Source organism: Epargyreus clarus, unplaced genomic scaffold (assembly GCF_041222505.1).
Source record: "Epargyreus clarus isolate Ecla_fem2 unplaced genomic scaffold, WU_Ecla_fem_2.2 ptg000014l, whole genome shotgun sequence".
NCBI classification, from domain to species: Eukaryota; Metazoa; Arthropoda; class Insecta; order Lepidoptera; family Hesperiidae; genus Epargyreus; species Epargyreus clarus.
This window is the reverse complement of record NW_027332222.1, coordinates 8,021,794-8,040,914: the sequence shown is the minus strand read 5'-3', so window position 1 is coordinate 8,040,914 and position 19,121 is coordinate 8,021,794. Positions and strand designations below refer to the sequence as shown.

The following is a 19,121-nucleotide window of genomic DNA, read 5'->3' as shown; positions in this document are numbered from 1 at the left end:
TTCAATGTCAGTAGCATTGAATAATTAGGTACATAAAAAATATAAATATTTTAAATTTTGTTAACTTGTACTTAAATTGTTAAAAGGCATGTGCTCGAGTATGATTTTAAATAAAGTTAAATAAAAAAATGTATAAAATCTATTTGTACTTCTTTTTTACATTCAGTGACGACTTATTTAAAATTGGAATACACATGTAATAGATTAAGTCTTACCATCTAACTATCCCACATCTTTTAGTGGTTATGGGCCAAGGTTAGGTATATTTTGTTTGCGGAGAGACTGTGCTACTTTTGCTCACTTTGAACACGGGCCTCGAAGGCTTACAGCAATATTCGGCTGATCTGAAAATAGACCATCAATTCCAGCATCTAAATAGGCTCTAATTTCTCCTTTTAAATCACCGAGAGCATCTTCAGAAGGATCTGCACTCTGATATTCCTTAGGTAGGAAAGAGTTTTCAGCACGGAACGTATACGGGTGTACTTTAAGCCCTACAGCATGAGCATCTGCTACGAAGGTAGTAGTTTTACCAAGCCTGTTATCAGCATTTCTGGGTATTATATAAGATTTGTCTGGCCCGACAGCATTAGCATATTTAGCAACTTCTGCTAGTCCTTCTGGTGTGGCCATTTTACCATACGTAAGGTCGGTACCATTAGTCACTTGATCAAAGGGTTGACTTAGTTTTTCATCATACAATTGAAGCAAACGCAAATCCGTCATTTTATTAAGTTCCTTTAGATTGTTTACTTCAAACGACTGGATGTATACAGGAGATGTAGCGCTATTGTATCCATTTTTACGGAATGTGTTGACAACCAGACTCTCCATCGCTAATTCCAAGTTTTTGAAGTGTGTACTATGTTTTATTTCTGGATAAATGCCTATGATCCGACGTTGACTTGTTTGTAAACTTTTTACTAGGTCAATAATTTCCTGAAAAGTAAGTACTTGGAATGCGCCATCCATTCGTGCGTTGCCGGGTCTAATGGCCGGGATACGTTCAATTGCTCTTAAGGTTTTTATTTCTGCAAGAGTGAAATCTTCTGTAAACCAGCCGGTGACTTCGTTACCATCGATAGTTTGTGTGCGGTGACGATCAGCAAACTCGGGATGTTTTGCAACATCAGTAGTCATTCCTAGTTCGTTGTCGTGTCGTGCAATTAATTGTCCATCTTTTGTCATAACGAGATCTGGTTCTACATAGTCAGCCCCCATGGTTATAGCGAGTGCGTAAGATCCAAGAGTGTGTTCAGGTGCATAGCCACTGGCTCCACGATGAGCGATTACTGTGGGCGCACAACTATCAGGACCACGTTGGTTCACTTGGCTCTTCTTTTCCACTGTTGTCTCCTGGTCAACATCGACTGCTGGTGCAGTCAGAACATTACTAATGATACTACAGATCCATAACAGGCAAAGAATAGGTCTATGGACATGTAGAAACGCCATCACGTTCACCTGTTGAAATAAATTTTATTGTATATTTACTTACCTAAACTAAGGTTTACAAACACCATTTTTATATGTAAAATAGATATTACAGCAAAAATTACGTGTAAAATGTGTAGGTATAACCGGTTATCATGAGATCCATGATAACCGGTTATACCTGTTATGTTGCACTTAAAAATTTTGGGTATTTTCTTTACGCAAATAAAAACATATTGATCAATAATCTTACCTATACTAAACGTCGCTCACTTAAAATTTTTGTATTTATACTTTACACATTAAATAAGGAACCTTTTATAATTAATAAATACGTTATGCCGCGTAACTAATTACTGAAGTAAATAAACACGAGGCTAATTTATAAATAACACTTCTTTCAACCAGCATCCAACTTCAAACTGTTTAGTTAAGATTTCACTGATAGACACTGACACTGAGAAAATGTGATAAAGAGCGTACTAGGTACAGATACGTCATTAATTGCTATAATATAAATAAATAATTAATACGACAAGATACACATGTCCAACATACTACTTCTAGTTGCTATTAAAACGAAATGACTTGCGGAAGGAAAAGATACAAAATACTGATGAAACAATGTCATTGAGGACGTAAACAAATGGACTCCTAATAGGTAATCATTTTTAATTTGGACAGGATATGACCTAGAACTCGCAGCTGTGAGCAGGAATGCCGGATTGCACGTTGTAAGCTGTTTAGACAAACGCGTCACATTTCAGACCAATAATATCCGCTGACACAGTTTTAAAAAGTATCTATTTGACTAATGTTAAATAAAATGCATATTATCAGGAGTCTATTTATATTTTATTAGATACAATGCACAGTAGCATTGGTTTAAAATTTATGCATGACGAAGCTACAACAAACTGTTTATGAATTTAGTTGTATAGTAGTCTCGGCCTTTATTATTACATGTCTTTGTTAAAATTCTCTTTGTCAGAATGACCTTCGTATCTTAAGAACATTGCTCGGATGCCCACAGAATTAAATGCTTAACTTAGCAAATGTATAATATGTGTAAAATAGCAACGATTTTATGTCCACTTACTAGTGTGGGGTTAGCCTAACTTAGCTTAATTTTTATCTAATTTTTGTGGTTTACCATAGTAGGTATATTTTATGTACCTAGGTATCTACTGTCTTTCTAATGTGTAAACCAAGTTAAATTAAGGTAAGTTAAATTTAGTAGGTATAAAATAAGTAGGTTTTAAATCATATCAATGCGTTTAACATTTAAATGTGTATAAACAATATATGTACCTATATGTGTGTTTAAATGTAAACACACATTTACTTATTTATCTTCAATTTCGAAAAGTTATGTGTATATGTATAACTCTCGACATTTTAATACTTATTACGGCGAACTTATATTTTTAAAATATGTTCGAATATCTCGACTATACTATGAAATGTAAAAAAATAATAAATCTTAAGTCTTCACTTTTCCTTGCGTCTGTACTCATACGGATTTGAGATAAAGCAATCGTTTTGACAGTAAAACAATGAGATAAATTAGATACGCTTCTAATGATAATTTACACGAACACATAAAATGTATCGACAGTGTGTAAGTTTCGCTGTGTTTTCATTCCTAGATATAGGTATGTTAAATATATATAAAATAATAATATAGGTAATACAATTACACCAAGTAATCGTTTAAACTCTTTTATCAGTTTTAGTATACCTACCTTTTAGACATATGTTTATCCTCTGTTATGTTGTAATAACAATGAATGTATAATAATGAATCTATGATGAATAAACAAAGTGGTCCAAGTGTTAATGACAAAGCTTTACCAATTAGGTTGTAGTTTTAACACTGTGAGATTTTGTTATTTGACTTTAAAACTATTTAATAAACATTTATATAAATAACAGATGATAATACTAACTTGTTGTACTGACCGAATGGTTTCGAAACACTGAAGCGAAGACAATATTTAGACAACTCACTGACGCTTCTTATTATAATGTGGAGATCATATAACTCGAATTCGCAAAGTTCACGCGAAACGAGAAAGTGGTGACGTAACGTGCAACTTGTTTAAGTTATCGCGTAATTAATGCGATTATAGTTGTGTTGTACCTGGGGTCTACTACCATCTCTTAAAACAGTATTAGTTTAATCATACATTGAAATTTCGTACCACGACCTCGTTAAAGTAGGATGTTTTTATAATATTACAATAAGCAATTTTGTATGAAGTCGGTCGAAATCATTCATTCTTTTTTGCAGTAAATAATTTTGTTTTAAACAAAATATGACAATTTCAGTTGGTTTAATACAATGGATAATCGAAAAATGAATAAGGGTTTAAGTTTACATCGCTCAGCAGGAATAAAACAAAACTGTTTTAAGGAGGTCGTGGTATTAAATAAAATAATGTTGATGCAATATTGAAATAAAACTTTCCTGAACTATGATTGTTTTTAAAAGATGGTGGTAGGACCCCTGATATGTAGAAGGGTAATTGGACTATTTAGGTACTCCTATAGACAATAGGCCCATCAAGGTTAATGTACAGTTAATTAAAAAGTCTGTCGGGTTATTTTGTATTTTTTGTTTAACAGTTTCGTATAATATAGGTAAGTAGGTATAAGTTAAGAAAATCTTCATTATGTTTTTATTCATTTTTATGAATTGAAATTTTTAACATCGTTATCCCCATATAAATGAAAAATGAAAAATGAAAAAATGAAAAAATGAAAATGAAAATATTTATTAAGTTTCATTAAGTTTAGTATTTATAATATTTCATTAAGTTTGGTATAAAAAGTCTGCTTAGTCCACTAAACAGTGTTTACAGCAGATTAATGAAGAAAATACATAAATGGTCGATTTAACAACCCATGAACATCAACAACCAAGCCAACTCCATATAGAGCAGGAGTTCTGCCCCCAATTATTGACAGGCTAGCCACTTCTGAGGATCAACGTGGCTCTACATATGCATAGTGAACTGAGTCATTCACACCGTCCCATCAAAATACAAGAACAGTACCCTTACCAGGAGGTTTTACGTTTCGACAAATATGACTGTTTTGGTATTTGTTTACGTATTAGCCCATACGATTTCCTAGTTCTGACATAATCCGCTAGGGGCGCTGATTCGAATTTGTATGGGCAAATACGTAAACAAATACCAAAACAGTCATATTTGTCGAAACGTAAAAACTCCTGGTAAGGGTACTGTTTCACGCTAGAAATAGATATGGCCGTGGTACCATACCAGTCGAACCGTTCTACCACCTTTCAATTGCTGTTTAATAAAGAAAAAAATATGTTAAATTACAACCCCCACGTTACATAGAGTAGCCCGATTCTGTAAATAGCCAAAGCAAAGTAAGTAGTTAATATAAATATTTATACAGATGTGCTAAGCCAGTATTTTGGTTTTCTTAAATAGATTATTTATAATTATATTGAATACATTGGAAGACAATATGTATACATGTAAACGTACATAGGTCGCGTATTGGATTTCTAGGAAAAGTATCAAAACACTAAGACAGAATAAGAATCTTGAACAATATTGCATTTTCCATAATCGTATTTAAAATATTTATCAAGAAAATCTCACAAGAAATGTTATTAGATTTTAAACCCATTTAATTTGAGCTCGATAACAAAGACTATTACTGGTATTATTGTTAAATAAATGCTTTATTAAAAAGAAAACATCCCTCGAGACAGCTACCGCCCCTGTGTTGACACAGAGATTCGACGCTAGGGTTGTGTTGCCATGAAATATTTTTATACTAATTCTTAATCTCTTAAAACATTTAAAGAAATATACTCGTGGATATAGGTACTAATTTGAATCAATGAAGACTCCAAAGTTTTCTTGTAATACCTAAGTGAGCCAGAAACAAAAATGTAGAATTTTTAGATTAGGTACATATTTTATTGAAATAAGTTATATTTGTTTGTTCTACTTTGTATCTTTGATTGATTTTTTTAGAACGAAGTTGTATCGCCGTGGGATATAAGTATGTTTCCCGTACCACACCGTTCAAACCAGAGCGACTGTTCAAACCAGTATCCTTACCATGAGTTTTCAAAACATCCCCCAATTTTACGTTACGTTTACTCAATCCATTATTCTGTTCCGTTTGCTTCAATAGACTGAGTAAACGTAACAATAAGTGCTCAAGTCATTTTGTCTGCCTCACATGTTCGCAAAAAAGAGAGAGTAGGCTAATATATCTATGTACGTTACTGACACCTATAGTTCTGATACAATCCGCTAGGGGCGCTAATTGGAATTTGTATGGGCAAATACGTAAACAAATACCAAAACAGCCATATTTGTCAAAACGTAAAAACTCATGGTAAAGGATACAGAAAGACTGCTGTTACAAGGAAAAGAAGATATTGCGGTTGTGTTTCCAGAGTCGAACCACAATTGGTTCTATCATTAAAATATCAAAGGCGTAGGTTTGTTGTTTGATTAGGTACTTGATTTCAAAGACATAAGAACATTGTTGCAATTAAGGTTATGCGGTCACTACACCTTGTTTATCAATTAGGCGATACCTATGTATAGGTATAATTAAATATAAGAAGTATTGTTTATCTTCATTTAACACTCGAAAAACAAACAAATCAACAAAAATTACATATATGTATAAGATTGATACTTTTAGAATGATAGAGCAATCAACATTCAAAAAACTGTTACATATTTTTTTTTATAATTTATTGTACTTAAAATATGTCTCTTAGGGAATAATGTAAGGAGAAAGGTACCAATACCTGTTTTGATATATTTTTTAAGAAAAATGTGTTATATCGCTCTAGAATAACTTCATTATTTCGTATTGATCTTTGTATATTTAACTGTAAAATAGCCAATAATATACTTACTTAAGGATGTTTTTCATTCACTCCTACGATCCTTAACTATTTAATAAACAATTGATTATTTAATGAAGTCAAAGTAGATATCTACCTACAAAATTGTACTGAGGTAATGCTACTTATTAATATTTTAGGCTTGTTTGTAATTTTGTGAGTTGATAAAAACAATTAGAGATACATTGATAAAAGCAATGTCATACCTACGTAAGCAAAACAATAAAATTAAGTTATTGTATCCCATTTTATTATTTTTTCGGTACATCATGTTTTTATATAGATACATGTAAGTTACGTACCCTTGATATTTTCTTCATTCCTTATCATTTAGTATTTGATATTAACCTATATTATCTACCTACGAGTAAGTGGTATTCGGAAATATGTTTGCTATTTAGTATAATAGAGCTACTAATAATTATTTCGTAGCTCTATTATATCTAAGTGGTTATTAATAAGTGCAATGGGTGCAAGACCATTATTTTTAACATAAACAATAAATACATCAAATATTAGATTTTGGCAAAAATTAAAGTATAGTAAAATTGTGATTTTTGTTTGGGTACCTATGCAAGAGTAACCGTAGAACTTGGGGGAAAGGCTAAAATTTTAAGGATAATAAAATTTTTAGGATTTGTTTTATAGTTGGTATAAAATATGAAACTGTCAGCCCTACGCAAGTGGAATTAGGATCCCCTAACGCGGTATCCCTTGCAAAATTCGTTTGTTTTTTCAACCAACCCCCGTCTACGTGGACTGGACTAATCCCAGCAGATCGAATTAATATAGTTTGTCGTTAATCATTATTGTAAGCTGCGAATACGGAATTAGACATTGATTACTGTAAGGGTGAATGTATCAGACTTTATTAGATCCGAAGATTTACTGCTGAATAAACTTTAATATTTTTTTACTTAAAGGATTTAAGCGCAAGAATTGCAATTTTCTAATCGGCACGTATTTTGCGATCGTTGTACCGATTAAAGCATTTTTCTCCATAATTTATAAGTTTATTTACTTATTTGCAATTAATTGACTCTGGTAATGACCGAAATACAACAAACTAGATCACCTCTTGAACAATCATACCCAACCATTTTAAAGCCGAAAACTTCTTAGTTTGCTGTCAACTTAACTTGAACAATATTTTATTTATTATATGTTATAAATTTTTATCCCATCTTAAGTGATCCGTCTTCTTGTTTTTTTCTTTGCCTTTGTAAAAGACATTTTTAAGCACATATATAAAACTGAAAAAAAAAATTACAATAATAACTCATTTTACCATCATCGTAAATAAAACTCAAACAAAATTTATTAAAAATAATGAAACGTATCTAACTTTAATATTAATTTTGCAACAATTTATAAAATATGATACTTACATGTTTATATTTTGATCGCCATTTCCACAAAGCATCAACATTTATCCATTATCCTTCCATTCCCACAGTGTTGTGTGGAATTGAATGTCCTCCCCTAATCACATTGTCTCAATCCCTCCCCGGAGACCATCTTAACTCTGTTTCGTACCCTTCCGCTGATCACGCGTAATTACGTTACTTGTGTTGCTTACCGCAATAAAGATAAATTACACTGTGAAAATCTAGTAGTTTTACGTAGATGTACGTACAAAAATAATATAGGTACCTAGGTTGAATTCTTCAAATATTTTGGTAAGCCTTCTAAATTACATTAATCGTAAAAACGGATAGTACGTACTTCCTGTACGATCTTTGCAATAATTTACTTAAATTGAGTATTTTTGGGAAAAATTTTAGAGGTACACAGTTGAACTGTTCCAGATTTTTTTAATTAGTACAAGTACATACTAGCTTAGCACCGTTGTTGTTTTTAGCTTGAGGAATGTAGTGAGACAAGCAACTTTACTCTTTTGAGACATAGGTACCTAGTACCTACCATCACAATTCTGAAAAGTAGCAACGGATCTTAGATCCAGTTCCGAGAATTCGTTTATGGAGTTAATTAAAGTTAAGTACCTAGTAGTACCTACCTAATTGTAATTAAGTAAGCGGCAGTAAACACTTAAAATCTGTACTATGTTATTTGGAAAATTGCAGACGTAGGTACCTCCACTTTTTACAGATGTCATCGAATTAGGTAGGTAGGTACATGAGTCACAAACATAAATAACATCTTTGGGATAACAAACATTGCTGCAATCATGTTTACAATTAATACCCATATATTTTCATTTCTTTTTTCATATCCGTTTTAACATAAATTCTGCCTTTTAGGATGCAACCCAACGTTGGTTATGGGATGAACATTTTACACAGAAGTGATTTTGTTAAGTGGATAATAATAGGTGGGCCGGTCATCCCGGGCGGAGCGGCCACGCCTCGCAAACACAGGATTTGTTTTTATTTTTTCCAAAAAATACCAACATTATTTTTTGATGCAAAGACAACAAATAAATCAATTGAGACAACATGATTGCGAAAGGAACATTAATTAAAAGTTTCAAAAGCTTTAAACATTTTTTTATGATACAATTTTGATTCTATTAGTAAGCGCGTTCAAAAAGTCGTGTTGATTTTGATGGCAATGTAAAGTCTATTAGGAATGTTAGTTTAAACTTAGGTATCTACGCACATTGCGATAACTCAATCAAACAAGAACATAATAAAGAAATGTTTGCGGTTATGATTGTATGTACCTACGGACCGGGCAAAGGTCATGAGATCGGCCTCATTGAAATTTAACCCAGATAGTATTAATGTCGGTCATTATTTCTTTGATAGGTACTTGTAGGTACAATCCAGTTCCGCGTCGGATAAATGTTATTGGAATTGAACAATCAACTTGTTATCGGTCAATCGGTCCGACCAACGACCAACAATCAGAACGATCACGAGTTACAACAATAATGGTAACTATTGATGAAATCCTACAAATAGATTTTTTAACGTTGATGCGAGAGCGTATCTAACTTACCAATGGAGCAAATTAAAATTAGGTACATGTAATAGCATTATAAGCGTGAATTATTAATTTGTCCGCCATTGTGTCTGTGTTGTGGTCAATAGAATGGAGCGATACCATCTCATGCACATATACGAGTATATTAATGCTATGTAGTTAGCTCTAATGAGTTACGGAGCCAATAGTTCAACATTGCAAGCGTATGATTTAATTTAAAGGTCAAATTAAGCTCGCATACAATTAAATACACAATATCAAATTCTGCATATCAAATGTAGACATTTTGTTATTGAGACACGTAGCAAAAGTATGCAGTTCTCTTGGTCGTCATTGCCGTCTATGGATGTTTGCAATTGAGAATTTATTGAGTACGTCTTCTACTGAGCACGGGTCTCCTCTTAGAATGAGAAGGATTAGGCTATAGTCCAACTTGTTGGCTCAGTACGTGTTAGTAGACTTCACATGATTTTGAAAACCTTTTTTAAAAATCTCTTTGGTACCTAAGCTGGTTTCCTCACAATGTTTTTCTTCTCAGTTAAAGAAAGTGATCATTAATGTCAAATACGCATATAACTTTGAAAATCAGTGTACCGTACGTGAGAACCTTGGACCACTCGATGTAGAAGGCCGAGATACAACCACTATGCCTGATGCCTCTACCTTATATGAAAACAATATAATTACCTCACTTTAATTGTTTTACTATTCTCAACTATTGTTAATTAATTACTCATAAAAATTGGAAATATTAATCCTTCTTATATTCTAGAATTTTGTATTCTAGTTAATATGTACCTATATGTATTTTAAAAATTAAATCTGTCAAAATAACGGTATATGAACATGGAATTCTATCGCTTAAGTTCATCAAAGGGCCGCATTGTTATCAGAACTCTACTATCAGCACATCTACACTACACGCAACTAATAACATCGTTTCGCTGCGGGACTCTAAAGCCTTAAATTTAAGAACTTTAAAATACTTCATTATCTGTGACAATCGACTATCAATCATCCGAAAGCTCGCAAAACAATAATCACATTATCATTCTCCCATAATAACAAATGCATCCTCGGAATGCATAAAGAACCCGCTTTGTAAGTTTTTTTATGAAAATAAAGAATTTTGAGAAATATCGTTTCAAAGCTGCGTCTCGCTCCAAATCGAACAATGTAAACTTATAAGCGAACGTATTCTTTATTGAAAGCAAGAAAAAAGTGAATACGAATCGGCTTGACATATTGTTAAAGGTTCTTATAAAATTATTTGCTATCACGCCATCCGGGACTTGTTACGAAGAAGCAATCTCCGTCGGAACAGGCTCGCTCGTCGAATAACGTTTATAAAATGTCTTGTCCGAGCAACAAAACGATAAAATATATGCGTGTAACCGAAACGGTCGGCTAATGGTCCGAGAGGATTTTGTCTAAGGGTAGGTAAGTAATTGTTGTCTTCTCATTTTAATAATCATTTCGAGCTCATTCCACGTGCGCTATTAATTATGTTTTGAATGAATATTTCGAATTCCCAAATGTCATCCAGCTTATTAACCGGCTTCATTTTTTGTTAGCTTTTATTTGTTTTGGACTGAGCGTTTTGGTTTTGGCGCGGTCATTTCGACCTTTCGTTTTTTGTCTCGCGTCAAACCATCTCGGCAGATGAAATATTGTTTACAGTTAATTAGTTACCTTTTGATAAAGTCTCTTTCTATGAAACTTCTTAATAATCGTATATTGCTTAAAGCTCAAACATATTAAAACACAAGTAAAACAAAAATACAAGTACCTATATTGTTAAGTACAAAATACGATGTAGCACTACAGTTCAGACATTTATTTCAATAATCAATAAGAAATTCTTTTATCGGTAATATATTACCTAAAACAAAATTTATGTAAATGTAGCCCTTCCTGTAATTTAGTCGAACCGGCATAATTTCTCAAAACCTACCTCAAATGTGGTCCGCAAAAGACACCTAAATGAATAAATTTAGATTCCGTAGCGCGTGATCGATAGACTCGTAGATCGGATCTATAGATCATATCGGGATCGAAAATGGAATGCGTGAGTAAGACAAAATATAATTAATGATGAGCCTTCGAAATTCGAATCGGTCTGGTGCAGACAACTTGGCGTCGTCGCAATAAACAAAGGGCAAAAAGTTTTGTTTCATTTTTGTAGATTTTTTATTACATCATGTAAAATGTTCGTAGATACGTACAATTAATCATTCCTGGCTGCATTGTTGCATCTGTTGGGGATAGCTGATCGCGCAGGCTTTTGTTGATCGTGCTCTTCTCCAAAAACATTTTTTGATAGTCTTAAAAAGTTTGCCACCTGTGAATTGGAAACAATGTTTTTGAATTAATTCATTTCAAAAGAAATGCTGTCCGCACGGCTCGCGTTTGACGAGTCATTTTGTGTTTGTTGTAACGGGACTTTACATTGTTCCTATTGACCCTTAGAATTTATAAGAAAAGATGAGAAATGTTTTATATATTTGTTATTTTAGAGGACTACTCTTCACCTGTCACCACGAATATATTTAGAAGACTTTGTGGTGACGTATTCATTTTGAGTATGAGTAAAATCACCACTATCTCTATCCAACCATCACTCTTATACTACTATATCCCCTGGCATAATGATAATGACAAGGGTCTGGATCATTATGAGGGTTGGTGAAATTCAGATACCTAAATGGAAAGGAAAATTATTCGACCAGGAAAGTTCCATAGTTCCAGTTCACACCTATTACTTCCGTGAAACAGTTTTTGCGTTTTGATGGAAGGGCGCGAATGCCAAATAACTTTCATATGAGGCGCGTAACTTACCTTTTAGGAGACGCCTATAATCGTCTTTTTGTAGAACACTTCGTCTACTTACATGGAGTTGCAGATGTCATGAGCGACAGTGGCTAGATACGTACGATCAGGTGGGTTGAGTATTGAAAACTTCATTAATTTTAAAGCAAATGACACAATATTTCTAATACGCACATGACTTCGTTAAATCAAAACTGAACTCACCTGTCCACTTTGACAATGAGAGTATTGACCTCCCATTAATTATGCAAAAAAACTTCAAAAAATAATTGTAGTATGGATTCAAACCTGGATCTTCAGTGGGAGGTCGACCTTTCTGCCACTGGGCAAAGACTATAATAAAATAATAAGAGCACGTATCTAATTATTGTAACCGATTATTCAAGAATAAAGTTCGCTTAGAAAACGCATCAAATTGAAAAATGATTAATGATACACTTGTACCTATCGATTATTATAGGTAAAGTTTTAACTTAAACGTTGCCCATTACAACGCTTTGAATAAAGGTGCATCATTATTTATACATTGTTATTTTTGTACAATTTGATCATATTAATGCTATGATGATAATAAAAAATACGTACCATAATCGTAATAATACGAGTAAATGTTAGGTGACGAATTATTGTGCGTATAAAAACCGTTTCATATATATTTTTCATAATACATGTATAGCAGATGAGCATGAAGTCCACCTGATGGTAAGTGGCTACTGCCGCCCATGGACATCTGTAATCAACCCTGAGGTCGGCCACAGATGCGACGCTACCACTGAACGCTAGAACGCCTTGGAAAAGTATGTCTCCCTTACAACACCCTTCAAAACGAACACAGTAGCGCTTAACACTGCTGTTATGAGGCAGAAATAGATGCGGCGGTGGTGCCGCTGGAGTCAAACAACAAGGACTTCTTCCTTCACATATTTATTGTATTAAAATTATCTTAATCTTAACCTATTAATGCAGGCGGTTCCAATAAATAATTAATCTGAAAATACCAAACTCATTTAAATAAAAAAGAAATCTTATGATTTATGAAAAAGAAACATAGTATCGTTATGGTTTCGCTAAACAATGCACAACATATTTTTTCCGAGGGCCGATGGGTGCAAACAATCAATCGTGGCTCACAAGGATCAATGGGTCGATACTGTGTCCTGTCATAGAAGCAATCCGTCATGGGCCGTCGGCTCTTGGGAAATAAAACAGGTAAAAATATACTTGACTATTTATTGGTGTTTTATTAACTCCATACATTGGTTATTAGAAGCATAGCTGGAAATATGGTGTCTAAAAATGGAAGACAATAGGTACTGTGGGGTCCTTGATTGACCACTACACTCTTTATTTGTATTTGATGAAAACGCGTCGATATATTGATAAATTTATTGTCTTTCATGATACTAATCCTATATGGAGCTTGATTTATGTCTGATTAGTGAACGTACCTACTGAAGATTTGGTGACAATTAAAAAATCTACTGCCCATTTTAGTCCAAATGCAAGGAGGGCTGGTTTACAAAGTTAGGAACATCATCCCTTAAGCCAGAGCAGTCAACACTCAGAAACACAATAATAATAATAATGTCTTCTTATAATGTGGTGGACTGGTGGTGGTGTCGTCAAAGTTGAACTATAACGAGTTGAGAATTCTAACCCTCGGTTTACTATGAGAAATCGTTCTTGTGTTTACCGTTTCAAAATAGTAATAAAGCGATTATAATCTCTTTTTGTGAATTTTTATATCCTTTCAACTTTACATATAAGTGAGTTACTTTGTTGAGTCCAGTTAGAACAGTTTTTTGGAAGTTTCCAACAGATTCTTGCTGCCTTTACCCAACCATGCGTCGCAATGGTCGATGACCCACCTGCGTGATTTAATTACCTACGTAGGTAATTGAAGGAAGCTGGCAGTAGGTATGTTAAGTGGTCACAAAAATTTGAATATTTCTTGTAACTATAGCGTAGTTATTCCGAAGAATTAATCGAAGAATTAAATTAGATCTTTTGTGGATACAGTTTTACTTACCATTAGGCTCCGTTCAAAAATTCACACAGCAGTGCTGCAGCAAAACAGGTGGAGTGCTAGCGCCGCCATACAAAGGCCACGAAGATTTCCACCTCTATTGAATTATGATAGTTTTCGTAGAACGACCTTCATTTTTCTATTCCGGACCACTAAACCATAACGTGGGTTAACCTGGATCATAAAAAAGAAACAAACGAATGTGCGACCGGTTTTTTCACCTGACAACACCCAACGTTACTTTTTATGTAGGTAAGTCATTTTGAAAATTAAATTATAGGTTATAATTTTAATATGATAGGTGTATAATATATTTTATCAAGGAATGTCTGTTACGAGATCTTATCTTTTGGAGTATCAATGCTCCCCCGATTTAAGCAGTTTCTTTTTTATGGATTATTTAATTTAGCCGGAGAATTAACAACAAACACAGCCTTAAGTATAAAATATGGTTAACGATGACAACTACAGGTGCGTGTATTATAAATGTTTAGTTTTAAAATTTAACCCATTGTTATTTATAGCTGCTTTCGATAACAGCTTCGCGTGGTAAATTTAATTTATGTGGTTTTAATAAAAAATACTTACACTGAAAAATTAACAATTTCTTCTTTAACAGATGTGAGTGTGCGAGTTCACACACACACGATACACGGTGTTAGCACGCGTTATCCATGCATCAAACAATATTAAGTAATTTTTCACTTATCGTAAGTGTTTTCCGTCACGAGGAACCGATAATGTACCTACTATGTACCTATATATTCAAAAATTGACATCTTAGTGATAAGATTTTATTTTAGTATTAGGTCATTATGTAGATTTGACGTAGAGTTAAAGATGTAGGTACCAGCTTGATAGTTTGTTACAAATGTCAATCCATAATTCATCAACATCAGAGGTAGGTACTTTAGTAGTTCAATAAACTAACAAGTCAACGATTACCAAAATGTAAAGGTTTTTTTAAATAACTGGTATTTAAAATTATCAATCCAAAAATATTAATAAAAAATAAGTAAAGGTTACCTCGCATTTTTCTGAATTCTAAATTAGTAAAACATATTAAATCCTTGATATCCATTTTGTCTGAATAAGATTAATAAATTACATATCGGGATAATTCCATTTTTAGTTTTATTACCTTACCTTATTAAAATAAAGTGATGCTAATGATTTTTAGAGTAGTCAAAAAAGTCGGCATTGCTTAAGACAAACCATAAAGATCCAATCTATAAAGAAATCCGCACGCACAGCGACATAAGTCTAAAATCAAAGTTTTTAACAATATATTATTGGGTGCCATAGAAAAGGCCGCGGCTGCGACAAAAGATGATCGCTGTTTAAGATAAAGGACCCAATAAATAACACTTGGTTTTTAGGATGCTCCACACTAAATAGATTATTTCTTATTTGGTAAAAAAAAAGTTGTGTAAGTTTTTCTTTTTGGATGTGGATATTAAAATATTAGAGGCAAAAACAATTTGTATAAAAACAAATTAAGTTTGCTTTTATGTTGTAGATTATTATTTTTAAGTTTTTCTATCTACTTAATCATAGAATCCTGAATCAATATTGAAATAAGTACCCAATTTTAATTGCCAATATATTAATAAGAAAAGCGTAGGAAAAATTAAAAAAGGTAGATTATTTATTTACACATTATTAATCTAGATAGATACAGTCGTAAAAACGTGAATATATATCACAACACTTTATATATAAATGTTTATAAAAGCTCATTGGTGGTACTGAACGTAAATGAGCAAAAATAAAAGTTATGACCCAAAGTTTCTATATTTATAATGGAGGGTTGTCGGCGGAAACAGTCGACGTTAGGATAGCCAAATAACACCCAAACTTCAGGAAAATAGATTTTTTTAGCAAATATTAAGGAATATTATAAACATACATAAAAATACATATGAAATTCATTTTGATTTAATTTTCATCTAAATTTGCCATAAATCTGTCTATCTAGCTAGAACAATATACCATATTATGACATTACTGTTATAGTATTTTCAATGCAAAGCCCTTTCAAATACTTATGTTCCAATTAAGTATACCTACAAACGGTAGATATTAGGTATACCTACTACTCGATCACAAAATTTAAGTATTAGTGAAAAATATTAATAACTTAAATTTTAAGTAATATTAATTATTATGATAATCATTTACCTGACCTTAATCATGACCTCCAGTTCTAAGCCTTGAAAAATCATAACATAACAAGCATCGTACATGATCATACATATATAGACATACGAGTACATACATTTATAAAATTGTAAATATGTATGTATGGAAATATATTACCATCCGTATTTCGGTAAAAAAGAGAGTTCAGAATTGAATGTCCACTTGTTTCAAAACGTTTGGTTACCATTCTAGCAGTTATTAAATCATATAATTCATTACTGTGGTCGAAATTAAGTTTTGTCGCAGTTTTTGCAGGGTCGCATGAGCCCCATTTCTTAACTTTTGATTTTGTTATCGCAACCTAAAATATTTAAATTAATGTTGCGTGTTGGTACTGAAGCGTTTGCTCTGAATTTTGAATTGATATTTAGGTATTTACACTGTTATACTTAAGTTAATGCGTACCGATCTACCTTTTCATAATAAAGGCACGGAATTTATATAAGATATTGATGGTAAATTAAAAAAATGGAATGGTAAGGTACCTATTTTACATTATTATCTGGAAAGTAGGAGTTACGTGTTAATAAGAATTATTGTCGCTTATGTCGAATTGCAACACAGGGCTTCCTCCTATGCTTATAAGACATAGGTAGAAGGTAAGCAAAATATTTTACATATTTTTAAGTATACATTACCTTACACGACGCATTACAAATTAATAACAATATGTCACAAAGCATACTCGTATATCTGAGTTTATTTAAGTTGTACTTTTATTTTCATTTCACGGTGTAAGACAACATTAAATCATGACAGATTTGTATCAAACAGCTTCCCAGCGTCAGGGATCAAGATTGCAACATGTACTAAACACGGCAAGACGCGAGATGTTTTCCTTGGCGAGGCAGGGCGGGCGGCAGGGCGGGCGTGTGGGTTGCTAGGCAACGCGCCGCGGGTGGGCGTGGCAATCGATACCACCCTCACCCGGTCACCTTCACCTCACTTGATAGCCCTTTTCCTTTTCAATGTACCGTAGACACCCGTCGCCATATAATTGCATCGTCTGGCGAGGCGATACAAATACACAATTTGTCTGGGAGATATTTCTGAATTCATTCATGAAAGGCGAAACTTATTTTGTTTATGAGATAGGAACAATAGTGTATTTAATATAAATAAGGGTTGGTATAAGTAACCTATATTCCAATTTCGCAAAATTAAACTTGTTTTATTTTGAACTCTTCTTCTTCATCAACCCATTACTGTTCCACTGCTGGGCACGGGAAGGGGAATGAGAAGCATTAGGCCATAGTCCACCAAGCTGGGCAAGTGCGAATTGGAAGACTTCACATACCTTTGAGGACTTTTTATTTAAGATCTCAAGTTTCTAGGTTTTCTCACGGTGCTTTCCTTCACCGTACAAACAAGTGATTAATTTGCTCGTATAATACGAATATACTCGTAATTTTTAAAAATCTAAGATTTGAACCTCGGACCCCTCGATTGAGAGGCCGCGTTTGAACCACTAGGCTATCACTGCTCTCAATTTTGAACTCTACAAAGATGTTTTTACGTTGTAACTACGCTTGTAAAATTTAAAAGCCATCAATTTTTAACCATAATTTTTACTTAAGTATATGAAAGTAAGCCAAAAGAACGAATTCCAGGATCACAATTTATCATATAGGTTACTTTTTACCCACAAGTATCAAACGATCTTGCAGTCCACCTGATGGTAAGTGGCTCCTGTCTGAGTTAGGAGTCATAACTGATTAGGAGTCGGCCACAAATTCATTGTTATCCCTGAGGACTAAGAACACCTCGGATAAGTATGTCTGCCTCACCACACTTTACAATAATGTATGTTGATTCACTTACGGTAAAATTAGTAGAATAAACCAATAAAATAAAAATGAAACATACCTACCACGGTACCAAACGTACCAAACACGAATATTCTAAAACTGTACTTTAATTAAAAACGTTAAAAATATTGCTAAACAATCGTCAACTCATTTAACATTGCTGTCAAAAAGAAATTGAGTTCCTCCTCATTTTTGCGGGGGACGTCGGCGACAGGTTCCATCGATACAGTACCTACTATTAGTGCACAAAGGTCGGCGTCGGCTGTCGGGCACACACGAGGGCCCGAGGACGGAGGGCGAATTATGAGCTGTCACAACCAAACTACATCACTACCTGAGACTAATTTAGACGTTTCCCTTACCACGCTTGTACCGCTTTATTATTTTTATTAAAGCCAATTTATAAAATGTCTTACACCGAATAATTTCTTACGTGGAACCCAAAATGACGAAAACGCCATTAAATTTACAAGCGGCATCCATCATCGATACGCTTATTAAATTTCGTGTTGTTTCGAATTTGATTAATTCCATAAACAAACACAATCAACGCGGTTGTTTATGGCTAGGACGAGTGTGTTCCGTGTTTTAAAACTAATTAAAACAAATCGAGCCATCCCTTCGGGTTTAATAGTCCTGCCAGCTAACCCGTCTCCGTCGACTTCGCCTGACGGAGCATTCATCCAGGAAATATATGACCCATAAAACCACAATTACGTTTTATAAACACTACATTTATAACTACTTTATGATTGTATTATTTATTTTATGTAATATATTATGTTGTGGTGGAGACTTTGATTTTTTCTAAATGTTATAATGCTTTCAAATATTTAAAATTTCTGGCCGAGTACACTCCATTAATTTATAGTATTCGACCCGTCAACGAATGTGGAAAGGGCTCCAGGGGATTTTAACACAATAGCAGGTTTTGTCGAATTATGGATATGTTATTTATACACAA

At 33.4% G+C, this 19,121-nt stretch overlaps 1 protein-coding gene across 3 annotated transcripts; it reads right to left on the bottom strand.

Moving 5' to 3' along the window:
* Positions 1–297: 297 nt before the first annotated feature.
* On the bottom strand, positions 298–11,630 carry LOC140747419 (uncharacterized). Of its 3 annotated transcripts, none has more exons than XM_073079859.1 (2): positions 11,518–11,630; positions 298–1,464 (listed from the first exon to the last, which is right to left on the bottom strand). In XM_073079859.1, exon 2 carries the CDS (start codon positions 1,453–1,455, stop codon positions 298–300), a length of 1,158 nt encoding a protein of 385 aa, XP_072935960.1. In that variant the 5' UTR covers positions 1,456–1,464; positions 11,518–11,630. The 3 variants fall into 3 exon arrangements, with proteins under 3 accessions (XP_072935960.1, XP_072935959.1, XP_072935958.1); XM_073079858.1 differs by lacking the exon at positions 11,518–11,630 and adding an exon at positions 3,384–3,590; XM_073079857.1 differs by lacking the exon at positions 11,518–11,630 and adding an exon at positions 1,688–2,306.
* Positions 11,631–19,121: the final 7,491 nt, after the last annotated feature.

Excerpts from the sequence above, each read along its gene's own strand:
- LOC140747419 (XM_073079859.1), bottom strand. The coding sequence starts at position 1,455 with ATGGCGTTTCTACATGTCCATAGACCTATTCTTTGCCTGTTATGGATC.